The sequence below is a fragment of the Neomonachus schauinslandi genome, chromosome 12, assembly GCF_002201575.2.
Source record: "Neomonachus schauinslandi chromosome 12, ASM220157v2, whole genome shotgun sequence".
In the NCBI taxonomy this organism is placed as follows: Eukaryota; Metazoa; Chordata; class Mammalia; order Carnivora; family Phocidae; genus Neomonachus; species Neomonachus schauinslandi.
Window position 1 is genome coordinate 94101991 of NC_058414.1, and position 13249 is coordinate 94115239.

At 41.4% G+C, this 13249-nt stretch overlaps 1 protein-coding gene across 1 annotated transcript; it reads left to right on the forward strand.

The window, feature by feature from the left end:
- Window positions 1–6873: 6873 nt before the first annotated feature.
- On the forward strand, window positions 6874–12569 carry LOC110582755 (prolactin induced protein). Its single transcript, XM_021692781.1, has 4 exons — window positions 6874–6992; window positions 8950–9055; window positions 11881–11995; window positions 12313–12569. Exons 1-4 carry the CDS (start codon window positions 6898–6900, stop codon window positions 12432–12434), a joined length of 438 nt encoding a protein of 145 aa, XP_021548456.1. The 5' UTR covers window positions 6874–6897; the 3' UTR covers window positions 12435–12569.
- Window positions 12570–13249: the final 680 nt, after the last annotated feature.

Here is a 13249-nt window from a genome sequence, read left to right on the forward strand (position 1 = left end):
CTCTCTAAAACAAAAATATATAGATACCTAATTTGCAATGAAGTCACAAAACTATGAGAAAAATATGTTTTTTTCAACAACAGCATAGAGATGATTGAATATCCATATGGAAAAAAAATTAATCTTAGTCCCTTCTCACATCAAACACAAAAAGCCATCTATAAGTGGATAGTAGATCTAAATATCTAATGAAACAACAACAACAACAAAAAACCTCCTAGAAGATAAAATGAGTATCTTCATGAACTTGGAGCAGAGAAAACATTAACCATAAAGGAAAAGATGGATACATATAAACATTAAAATTATAAGCTTCTGTTCATCAAAAGACATCATTAAAAGAATAAAGACAATATACACAGAAATCCTACAATCAATAAGAAAATACAAGCAATCCAGTTGAAAAATGGGCAAGACTTTGTATAGGCACCTTACAAAAAGGATATCCGATATCCAGAAAATATGTGGTAATCACAAAAAAATCAAAATAAAATCACAGTAAGTTCCACTGCACATCCATTAGAATAGTCAATAAGATTAAAATTGACAATATCTAATATTGTTGAGGTTGTAGTGAAATGGAAATTCTTACACCCTGCTGGTGTGCAAACTGGTGTAACAACTTTGAGAAACATTTTGGTATTATGTCCTAATAATGAACATGCACATATTAAACCTCTGTTGATTTTCCTTCCCTTAAATGTAAAATTTAACTGCTTAAAAACTTAACCTCTGGGGGTGCCTGCATAGCTCAGTCAGTTGAACATCTGGCTCTTGATTTTGGCTCAGGTCATGGACTTGGGGTCATGAGATCAAGCCCCGCATTGGACTCCATGCTCAATGTGGAGTTGGTTTGAGATTCTCCCTCTCCCATAGCCCCTCCCCCTGCTCACACACTCTCTCTCTAAAATAATTTTTTTTAAATATTAAAAAAAAAACAGACTCTGGTATCAGACTACTTGATTTTGAACCCTAACTCTGCCAATTACTAACTTTGCAACCTTGAGCAATTTACTTTATCTCTCTAGGCCTCAAATTCTTCATCCTTAAAATGAGGATAATATTTAAGTTATATAATCATTTTGGGGCATTTGGGTGGTTCAGTCGGTTATGTAAGTGTCTGACTTGATTTCAGCTCAGGTCATGATCTCAAGGTCTTGAGACCAAGTCCCATATAGGGCTACGTGCCCGGCATGGAGACTTCTTAAGATTCCCTCCCTTTCCCTCTGCCCCTCCCCCACAAAAAAAAGTTATATGATCATTTTAAGGAATAGGTGAATTAATATGTTAAGCACTTAGAATAGTGTCTGACTTATTGTAAGCACCGTATAAATATTTGTTCTTATTGTTGTTTTTGGTATTTGAAGAAGCTGTATACAATAACTCTAGGGTATGTGATTCTCGAGAGAGTAGGAGACACAAGGAGCAGAGCTCTACTTCTGAGGTCTTGTACAGTGGGAGGGAGGGTCATATGTCAAAAGTACTTATTGTAGGGATGCCTGGGCGGCTCAGTTGGTTAAGCATCTGCCTTCAGCTCAGGTCATGATCCCAGGGTCTTGGGATAGAGCCCTGCATCGGGCTCCCTGTTCAGCAGGGAGACTGCTTCTCCCTCTCTCTCCGCTGCTCCCCCTGCTTGTGCGCGCTCTCTCTCTCTCTCTGTCAAATAAATAAATAAAATCTTTAAAAATAAATTACATTTTTTAATTTTTTAAAAAAGTACTCTATATAAAAAGTGTTAAGAAGGGGGGAAACACCATGTTGGAGTGTATAGCACACTGACAAGAGACACCGGAGAAATCTCTGGCAGCTACCCTTAAGAGGAAAATGTGGGGGGGGGGCGCCTGGGTGGCTCAGTTGGTTAAACGACTGCCTTCGGCTCAGGTCATGATCCTGGAGTCCCTGGATCGAGTCCCGCATCGGGCTTCCTGCTCGGCAGGGAGTCTGCTTCGTTCTCTGACCCTATCCCCTCTCAGGTGTTCTCTCTCTCTCATTCTCTCTCTCTCAAATAAATAAATAAATCTTTAAAAAAAAAAAAAAGAGGAAAATGTGGGGATCAAGAAAAACACTAAGAAAGTGGAATGCAATGTGTAAAACTTCTCCATACCCCCAAAAGTATAACTATAGTAAAGAACTTTAATATTATTTAAAACTTCTGAATCAAATTCTATTTTATCATGTTTGCTTGGATGCTTTATACAATCTATGGACGGACAGCAACATGTCTAGCAACTGCCCGCTCCATTTAGGTTAAACCTGTAAAATACTTATTAGTCCTCAATAAACAGAAACTAATATTACAATTCTGATCACAGCCTATTAAATTAACAAATTTTTGACTGCCTCCTCCATTATATTCTAATTCATTTCTGTGTGCTCATCACCTTAAACCTCTCTGTAAAGGTAGGTGCTTAATCAATATTTGTAGAATAGATTATCTGAAAGAACTAGGTAGATGATGGGTAGAGAGATGAATTCATAAAAGAAAGGATGAATGCTGAGACTGTTCACATCAACTTTATGGGGAAACACCCTAGAATGGTCAGCCATGGAAGATAAATGTTTGCTTATAGTAGGCCTTGTATTTTCCTACTTTGGTACTCTCTCTATTAGTGTTTGGGCATGCCTCTTTGGGTCCTTGTCCTCACTGGTAGGCAGTGGAGTAGTTAAAAGCTCAAGTTCCAAAGGCAGACTGCTTGCATTCAAATTCTGGTTCATCCAAAGATGTATGCATGGTAAAGTTAGGGATGTGAAGCCTCAGGGCCCCTTACTTACAACCTCTTCCCAAGTCCTGTATCTGTATTTCATATTTGAAAATTTGCATTTTACTTCTGAAAGAGGTTCCCACTATTGTAAAACAAAACTTTTGTATTCCACAAAACATGGATCCAAACCTGGCTCTACCAGTTACTGGCTATGTGACTTGGGCTTAGCGTATTTATCTGCTATGTGCCTCCATTTCTCCATTTGTAAATGGAAGAAAGCTGGCAATCTGCTCCATAGCATTGTTTTGAAAATTGAGTAAATATGTGTAAAATGTTTAGCACAGTGTAATGCACATAGTATGTGTTCACTATGCATTGGCTTCTTTAACTCTTTTTTTGGTCATTCCTTACCTTCCTTTTTTGTGAGCCCTGTCAGGTCTAAGATCACCTTCTTCTTTGCAAATTTAGCCTGTGGCAGGCTCCTCTTTAATCCTTAATCCCTTCCCCTTGCACCTGTACATTCCCTTCTAGGAGCCTCTTCAGCTGTTTACAGTCTGATTTTATCAACCTCTATTTGTATTTTGAAACCTACTAGACCCGTTCATTACTTAAAGGACATGACAATTTTGGTTTCATTTTCTCCCCCTTGGAGCCATCTGCTAGATTAGTTTTCTAAACAATAGCATGAAGAAGAAAATGATATTATCCTCAAACTTTCTAAACAACACTCCGAAAACTTTCCAACATACCATCTATAGAACTGCAGCAGTTACTTAGATTCTATCTTCCCTCTGAAATTTTGATCTTTTCAGATATATTCAACCCCATGAATAGTGATGCCTCTGAGTCAACTGTGGAACAGACTTGGGACACATGGATTTTTGCAGGTGGACTTGCCTAGTTCCTAAAACCAAGCTAAAACCAAGGTTTGCCTGATACTGTTCATCTCCATTTAGATCTTTAATGCAGTGTGGGTAGGAGGTGAGGAAATTATGTTGCGTGATTTATTGGCTTATTGGCCCTTAAACCATATCAGTTTCTAGAATAAATATCTATTTCTGATTTAGCCAAAATTGTTTAACCAATATCTGCAAACATTTATATCGGGCTAAAATACCCAGGAGTCCTATAATCAAAAATACATTATGGAATGAAAGATTAAAAATATGGTTGGGTGCCTGGGTGGCTCAGTTGGTTAAGTGACTGCGTTCGGCTCAGATCATGATCCTGGAGTCCTGGGATCAAGTCCCACATCGGGCTCCCAGCTCGGCGGGGAGTCTGCTTCTCCCTCTGACCCTCCCCCCTCTCATGCTCTCTCTCTCTCTCTCTCATTCTCTCTCTCTCAAATAAATAAATAAAATCTTTTAAAAAAATAAAAATAAAAGTATGGTCATTCCTACTCGCCTGTAAGGGATCCTCACCATGTTCTATTATTCTATGGATATTACTTTCCATGATATCCCTGACCAATATGTGACCATCACATAAAAAACAATGATTTTTAAACTAATATATATGTAAATATCATCACGCAATGCCTCTCAATATTATATTCCACAGCCAATAATCTGTCTTATATCCCAGGAACACTGAAGCATCTTGAAGCCCAGCAAAAATGATATCAAGAATTCAGTACAACATGCCCAGCTGCCTTATCTTCTCTACTCCCCATCTGCCCTTCCCATCTGAAATGCCTGGTATATCATGGGTTTAGAACCTGATTTCAACCCAAAGTTTCAAATACACTTGCAACCAATATAGGTTCCAACCCTTGCAGCATTTATTGTCCCTTCTCAAACACTAGCTGAATTAAGATTCTCAAATAGAACCAAAAGAATGTGTGTGTGTCTTCGTGTTAGAGCCCTTGAAGTTAAGGACTCAACAATCACACACAAATTCGTGCCACCCAGTTTTATAGTCTTAATTTCCCAGCATCCAGAGCAGCCCATCTCTAGTTTTCTCCCCTGTCATGATTGGTGGTGGCCCCTAGGAGAATCCTGATCACCCTAGCAGCCCTATGAAATTTTTTGAAGAACATCTCCTCTTGAACTTATTATAAGGGGATCAAGCAAAGGTGTCCTACAGCTGTAATCTGAAATCTGCTACCACAGCTGGTAGCAGTCTCTCTAGAGACTAGGGGAGCAGACTGTTTTTAAGGCTACATACCGCAGGCATATGATTATGAGGGAAAAGAAAACATTTCCGTAAGCTAGGAAAGAGCTGCTATGTTGGTTTTTCTTTTTGGAGTTTTTAATTTTATTATATTATGTTAGTCACCATACAATACATCATTAGTTTTTGATGTAGTGATCCACGATCCATTGTTTTCGTATAACACCCAGTGCTCCATGCAGTACGTGCCCTCCTTAATACCCATCACCGGGCTAACCAATCCCCCCTCCCCCCTCCCCTCTAGAACCCTGTTTGTTTCTCAGGTCCATAGTCTCTCATGGTTCACCTCTCCCTCCAATTCCCCCCCCTCATTTTTCCCTTCCTTCTCCTAATGTCCTCCATGTTATTCCTTATGTTCCACAAATAAGTGAAACCATATGATAATTGACTTTCTCTGCTTGACTTATTTCGCTTAGCATAATCTCCTCCAGTCCCATCCATGTTGATGTAAAAGTTGGGTATTCATCTTTTCTGATGGCTGAGTAATATTCCATTGTATATATGGACCACATCTTCTTTATCCATTCATCTGTTGAAGGGCATCTCAGCTCTTTCCACAGTTTGGCTATTGGGGACATTGCTGCTATGAACATTGGGGTGCATAGGGCCCTTCTTTTCACTACATCTGTGTCTTTGGGGTAAATACCCAGTAGTACAATTGCTGGGTCATAGGGTAGCTCTATTTTTAAATTTTTGAGGAACCTCCACACTGTTTTCCAAAGTGGCTGTACCAACTTGCATTCCCACCAACAGTGTAAGAGGGTTCCCCTTTCTCCACAACCTCTCCAACATTTGTTGTTTCTTTCCCTGTCCATTTTGGCCATTCTAACTGGTGTAAGGTGGTATCTCAGTGTGGTTTTGATTTGGATTTCCCTGATGGCTAATGATGATGAACATTTTTTCATGTGTCTGTTGGCCATTTGTATGTCTTCTTCAGAGAAGTGTCTGTTCATCTCTTCTGCCCACTTTTTGACTTGATTATTTGTTTTTTGGGTGTTGAGTTTGAGAAGTTCTTTATAGATTTTGGATACCAGCCCTTTATCTGTAGTGTCATTTGCAAATATCTTCTCCCATTCTGTGGGTTGCCTCTTTGTTTTGTTGACTGTTTCCTTTGCTGTGCAGAAGCTTATCTTGATGAAGTCCCAAAAGTTCATTTTTGCTTTTGTTTCACTAGCTTTTGGAGATGTATCTTGAAAGAAGTTGCTGTGGCCGATGTCAAAGAGGTTACTGTCTATGTTCTCCTCTAGGATTTTGATGGATTCCTGTCTCACATTGAGGTCTTTCATCCACTTTGAGTTTATCTTTGTGAGTGGTGTTAGAGAATGGTTGAGTTTCATTCTTCTGCATGTGGCTGTCCAATTTTCCCAGCACCATTTATTGAAGAGACTGTCTTTTTTCCATTGCATGTTTTTTCCTGCTTTGTCAAAGCTTATTTGACCATAGAGTTGAGGGTCCGTATCTGGGTTCTCTATTCTGTTCCATTGGTCTGTATGTCTGTTTTTGTGCCAGTACCATGCTGTCTTGGTGATCACTGATTTGTAATATAGCTTGAAATCGGGCAACGTGATGCCCCCAGCTTTGTTTTTCTTTTTCAACATCTCCTTGGTGATTCGGGGTCTTTTCTGATTCCATACAAATTTTAGGATTGTTTGTTCCAGCACTTTGAAAAATTTCATTGGAATTTTGATCGGGATGGCATTGAAGGTATAGATTGCTCTGGGTAAGAGCTGCTATGTTTTTTGAGGTCCTGGCTATTCTGAGAAACTCTGGTATACTAAGTAAATGAGGAAGGATAATCTAACTCCTTTTCCGGACTCGAACACTGTAGCTGAATGTTGACTTTTTCCATAGAAAAACAAACTTTAGGTCAACAAGGAAAGAGCATGAGTGGAAAGGATAATTGGCTAATTGACCATATGGATCCGCTTGGCAGCTCTCCCACTTCCTTGATCTGCATATAAGGAGTATGCTGGGCACCTGGGACAGTACTTCTCTAGGACATCACATTCCTGTCTCGTCCAACATGCACCTTCTCCAGCTCCTGTTCAGAGCCGGCCCTGGCGTCCTGCTCCTGGTTCTCTGTCTGCAGCTGGGGACCAACAAAGCTCAGGAAGACAAGTGAGCCAAGCCTTTTTCTTCCTTACAAAAATCCTTTCAGGGAGGGCTCCTATCCTAGCCTGGAAATCTATATATCCCTTCCTGAAAACTTTTCAACTTCCCAGAACTCTAGTCCCAGGGATGCTTATAAACCCCAGGTCAAGTCCCACTTCTCTCCTCTTAGGAAGTCCTAGCAACTCCCCTCATATTTCCACTGGATGCTTCTAGGTTGTCCATGGAAATATGGCACCCAGTGTGCGTAAAGGCTGTAATTAACAATCAGTCTTGCTCTGTGGCTCTGATCTACATTCTGTCCATAGTCTACACCTTTGTTAGATTTCTGCTCAGTAAACTTTATGTTCTCACACCTTGTCTCCTAGAACAGAATGTTTAGCAGGTCTGTGAGTTTCAGTGATAGCTTTGAGCAATTTTGGCAGGACTCACTAAAGGATCAGAGGCCTTGATCATTGATCCTTGACCACATGGTCTGAAGTTGAGCTAGCCCAGCAGCTTAGACATTCTTCCTATTCTGAAGCCCAAAGACAAAAGAAAGTACACACTCACCCACCACCCTCAGTAGGACCCAGGAGCACAGGTTCAGAAGCCAAATCATTGAGGGTACATACTTGAAGGAAGCAGGAAAATTGGGCAAAATGAAGTAGGAAATGGAGCAGGGTCTGGGAGAAGCAGGGACACTCAGCAAATCTAGAGGGTTTTCTTTACAAGAATATGGTTTTGAATCCTGGGTTTTTAGATTGTGATTCTGATGGTACCCTCTGTGGCATGACCAGACATCCTCTCCTGGACAGAGTAAACCCTTCAGAGTTTTGACAAGTTGGTATAGTGGAGGCCAGTGTCCTAAGAAACATTGAGTAGGGGTAGGTTCAGATACAGATGTCACCCCATCCTGAGATGGGACAGCAAGTCATTGAAATAAGCTATACTAATTAGGGTGATCAGCCATTACCATTTGCTCAGGAATTTCTCGGTGTTAGTGCTAAAAGGCTGTCATCCCAGGAAGCTCCTCACTCCCGGGCAAGCTGATCTGATCACTCACTCTAGCTAAGCTGGTCATTTTATCCATCCTAAATTCATTTATAAATGAGAGGACTTTTGGAGACACTTAAGTCTTCATACCCTTTCCTGCACACTTAGCACTAGAGCAACTGGTACAAGAAATGGAATATCTCCAAAATCTAAGATGCTTTACTCCAGTAAAATGGGACCATGAAGCATTGTAGCCAAAAGCCTGAATTTTCCTCCTGTCCCACCCAACACCAAAAGAGCTCAACCAGGAGTTTCTGGGAGAGAGAAAGTAAGTCTCCTAGTCCTGAACCCAGTTCTCCCTGATGGAAGAATCCTTGACTTCCCTCTGCCTCCATTTCCTTTTCCCATCAGATTGTGGTATGTGGCTTGAAAATAGGGTAGCATCTAAAGTTCCCAAATATGGCCATGTGTCCAAATTCACTGCAGAGCTAAAGAAATACAAATTCCTAGGCCCCACCAGGAAGCAAAGAAGGAGGATCTCAAGGATGACTCTAAAAATTCCTCCAGTGCATTAAGATGTTTAAGGTTTAGTATGATTCTGTTGATATGGAATATTTCTACTAACAATGATTTGAGCCTTCCCACTTAGTGGACAATCAACAGAACTTGGAGGATTTTATTAAGAAATGACATGTGATATTGTATTCTTATTCTTTTTTAATTTATTTTTTTGTCAGTGGAAAGAACAATGATGCTCAGTTTTAAATAAAGCATCAAAGTTGTTTTATTAAACAAAACAAAGTCTGTAGAAAACAACCAAACCAAACAAGGATCAAAGATTTCCAAGGGTTCTGATACTCAGCAAATGATTCAGATCCCATCATCCCCTTCCCCTTGCACCTTTCCTGTGCCCTCTGCTCTGCTCATTGTGCTCATCTCTCTTGTGGACAGATCTCTGATTTCTGCCCTGCTTCTCTCTTCCCAAAACCAGTCGAACAGTAATAAAAATGAACTTGCAGATGCCCCAAGTAGCAAAAGAAAATGAAGAAGTCACTCTGAAGCTTACAATTGGAACGGAATTAAGAGAATGTATGGTGGTAAGTAGAGGCCTGGGGAAGTAAACTCAAGAAAACTCGGACTCCTTAGTTATGAGTACAATTAGATTAGTCTCTCACTTTACTGTTGTATATTATACTTAATAAAATGCTGAATAGCAATCCTCATGCTCCCAATTCTCATATGTATTATGCTACTTGAGCCCCAGAACAACCATCAGACCTTGGGGCAGATTACTATTCTCTTTTTACAGATGAAGGAACCTGATCCAAAGAGGTGTAGGAAGGATGAGAAGGAAAGAAGGAATGAGTAGTGAGAAAAGCACAGCTAAGAGGAAGAAGAGAGGCAAAGAGTAAGAGCTGGGGGAGAAGAAGTAAGAGCTCCTCTAAGGTCCTGGATGTAATTGTTTGAGATGAGGGGTGGGATAGAGGGTTCTCACAAGGAAAACTGCACCCCCATCCAGTGGATTGAGGCAGGTGGGCAGAAGAGCTATGTTGCAGAGAACACATGGGGTATGAGTCCCTCCTCTGCAGTAAGCTCTGAGCAGAGGTTGCATTCATTGCCTCTCCCTCTGCCCTTTTGCTCTACCATCAGTAGTTCATTCTCGTTCCAGCCTCCTCTCCCCAACAAGGAGCCCACACTCTCCTCCCCACTTTCTCCACTTCAGGAGTTGTGGGAGGGAGGTCCGATCCCTTTACTAGATCAGAGGTTCTCAAATGGAAACACATGTAAGTCTCACCTGTGCATTATCACTCCTGTTTGGCTGCTCTGGGCCATGAGGAAAAGGGGTCTGTGTAGGTTTAATCCACAGAGGCTCTTCCCCAGGAAAGAGTGTGTCTTCTCCTCCCTGCCAGCAACCTTCTCACATGTTGTCACGCACACACAATCTGCCCCTTGTTAGCTATCACTGTTCTAGGGCAAAGACCCAGGAGTCTCCACACTGACTCCTTCCAGAAGGGCACTCTCTCAGACAGCACAAGCATTTTCCTATGGCAGGAGTTTCCTAACTCAAATTAGATTTACATATGATGATTAAATCAAAAACAAAATTGGGAGCATGAAGACTGTTATTCATAAGCATACATTCTAAAAATGGCCCCATACCTGTAAGAGAAAGATTTCTGATCACTGAGCAAAGAACAACACAGGTGCTTTGTCAAATTTGTCTGTTTACAGTTCAAGAATATGAACCTTGTATGTTAATTGGGGGTGGGGGGGAGGCCACATCATAATTTTTCAATTTTGTGTTTTGTTTATCATAACCAAAGATGACAAAAGGAATGAAAATGTCTTGTGATAATGGTAGTTTCTGGTGATGATAGATAATGAAACTCCATTTCCACCCCTGAGAAAGTGATAGGTGTAAAAAAGTGTGTTTAATCAACAAAATCACATGTGAAATACTTTTGTACTGCAGTAATTATAAGGACTATGTTTTAAGAACAATGCTAACACAATAAAATAAGGCAATCTTTTTAAAACCTACCCAAATGCAAGGAATCTCATAAAATAAATGATATTGTAAATTAGAAAGAATTTGTAGGAAATTTTCTTAATTCTGGTCAACAATTTTTATTTGTAGCTTCTTTTTTTTAAAGATTTTATTTATTTATTTGACAGCGAGAGATAGTGAGAGAGAGAGAGCACAAGCAGGGGGAGCGGCAGGCAGAGGGAGCAGACTCTCTGCTGAGCAAGGAGTCCGATGTGGGACTCGATCCCAGGACCCTGGGATCATGACCAGAGTCGAAGGCAGACACTTAACCATCCGAGCCACCCACGTGTCCCAAGGGTAGGGTTCTTGAAAGAAACACCAGGATCTTCAAAATATTCTGAGTAAAATTCCAATGGTGAGAACACTTGAATTCGCCGTTTGGAGCTGACAGGCTATTCGGTGCACGGTTGTCAGTTACCTCGGCAAGCTTCAGGAGATAGGCAGATGGCCCCAGCCATGACAATGCAACCCCGTGATAATGTCCCCATGTTCAAGGTAGTGATGAGTGCAGGCAATATTTTGAGATATATAAACCTGTCAAGTAATACTAACAAATCTATGTTTCTCTTCACGATAAAATCATACACACTGCTAATGCCACTGAGGATCGCTGATGACATAACAGGAGGAATACTCAATTTCAGTGAGATGTTAACAAAATAAAGATGCAATTTCTTTCCATCTGAGTTCACAGACCCTCTTGGTCTATGAACTCCAGGATAACACCCCCGTGCTGAACACTAACCAGACAAAAAGTTCCTAATGCTGCTGAAACTTACATATCCCAAGTTGTAAACCCCTCTCAAATTAAAAAAGGAAATTTACCTTCAAGATTTCATTTGTTTATCTTACAGCCAACTTTGGTAAGTAACTGTTTTCCTCTCACAACCAAGGAAAGAGAGACTGAGAGGTGTCACTGCAATCATCAAAGGTCACAGAGTTCGAGAGGAGCATGGTTCTGGCAACAAGACCTGGTTTTGGCCTCCACACCCAAGAGCCAAGCTGTGGTCACAGACCAGTTCCTGAAATCCCTAGCCAGGGAATAACAGCAAACCTGCTCTCCAGATGAAGGCTGCCCCAGAATGAGTTCTCCTTGCCCTGCCAATTCACTAACTCTTCCTTTCAGAGCCCAGACCCACGGTGGCACTAAAGCAGGAATTTGAGGACATGTTGACAGAAAACCTGACCTAGACTTTTGTTCCCAAAATGATACTACAAAAGTGGACTCCACAGTGCCTCTGGTCTATATCCGTCCCTGTTCTTTGCACACGAAGGATGTTGTCCTCCTCCTTCTTCGTGCTTTCTTGCCTTTCTCTCCCTTTCCCACTCCCCAGACTAACACAGGATCCTCTCTGCCCACCTCCTCCTCCACAGATTAAAACTTTCCTCCGAGGCAGCCATACAATGGATGGTCCTTTTAACTATAATTACACCGCCTGCCTCTGTGAGGATTATCCAAGAACTTTCTACTGGAACTTCGAAGTCAATAGTAAGTATAGGGATCATCCAAAGGAAGAACTATCTACTAGGGCAGGGGAAACCATAAAGAGAAATGTGACTCCGGATGTGGAGCAAAATGTTGGGCAGAAGGGTGGAGAGAAAGGAGGGAAGAAGAGGGGAGAGTGGATGGGGACTATGCCCACGTCTGAAAGTTGAGGGGTTGTGTGAGAAAAGCTTAAGGGAGATATATTTGCAAATGATTTAGGGAAACTGGGCCCTAGTAAGGAGGTGCCTGAAACTAGTAGAAAAGCCAGGAAATGGGGTTAGAGTGTTATCAGAGAAGATCTTTGTCCTTGTCTCTTTCAGGAACTATGGCAATAACAGCAATGGTCCACATTATTGAAAAAGAAGGTATCTGCCCTAATAAGGCAGTGGTGCCCAATGGACAAAAATATTTTTATACCATTCAGGGCATACAGATAATCTGATCTTGGTGGAAGCCCTTGTCTAACTGCCCCCCAGGGTGGTTCCTTCAAGAAAACTTGGTTCCTTGGCTCGCCTGGGTGGCTCAGTCGTTGGGCGTCTGCCTTCCGCTAAAGTCATGATCTCAGTGTCCTGGGATCGAGCCCCGCATCGGGCTCCCTGCTCCGCGTGAAGCCTGCTTCTCCCTCTCCCACTCCCCCTGCTTGTGTTCCCTCTCTCGCTGTGTCTCTCTCTGTCAAATGGATAAAATCTTAAAAAAAAAAAAAAAAAGAGGTCTCCCAGAACATTATTTTAAAAAAGAAAGAAAGAAAGAAAGAAAACTTGGCTGGAATATCTGTTATGGTCTATAAAATAAACTTCTCACAAACTTATCTGTGTTCTGTGGTGTCTTCCCTTCCAAATCTGTCCCAGAGGAGCCTCAGAGCACCCAGAATTTCTAGAACTTTGTTCTCTCAAAGAACTGTTACTGAGGAGTTTATGGGTTCTCATTGCCCATTGGTATGAAGAATGAGAGATGAAGAAATAGAGAAGACTCACAGAATCTGAAATTCTCTGGGCTCCTAAATATGATGACCCTTCCTGTACCCATGCCCTGTGTTTCCTTACTGTGGGGAAAAACTCAGAAAGCTGGTGATGCCAGGTGTTAGTGGAAAATGAAGGGCTATGGGAGCCATTAAGCACTGCTGGTGGCCTTTTGGAGAACCATCTGACATTACATAATCAAATCAATTCTGCACATACCATATAACCCAGCACCTCCACAACTAGAAGTGATGGTAAGAGACCCTGGGTTCCTAGGTCAATATTCTAGCTTTCAAAG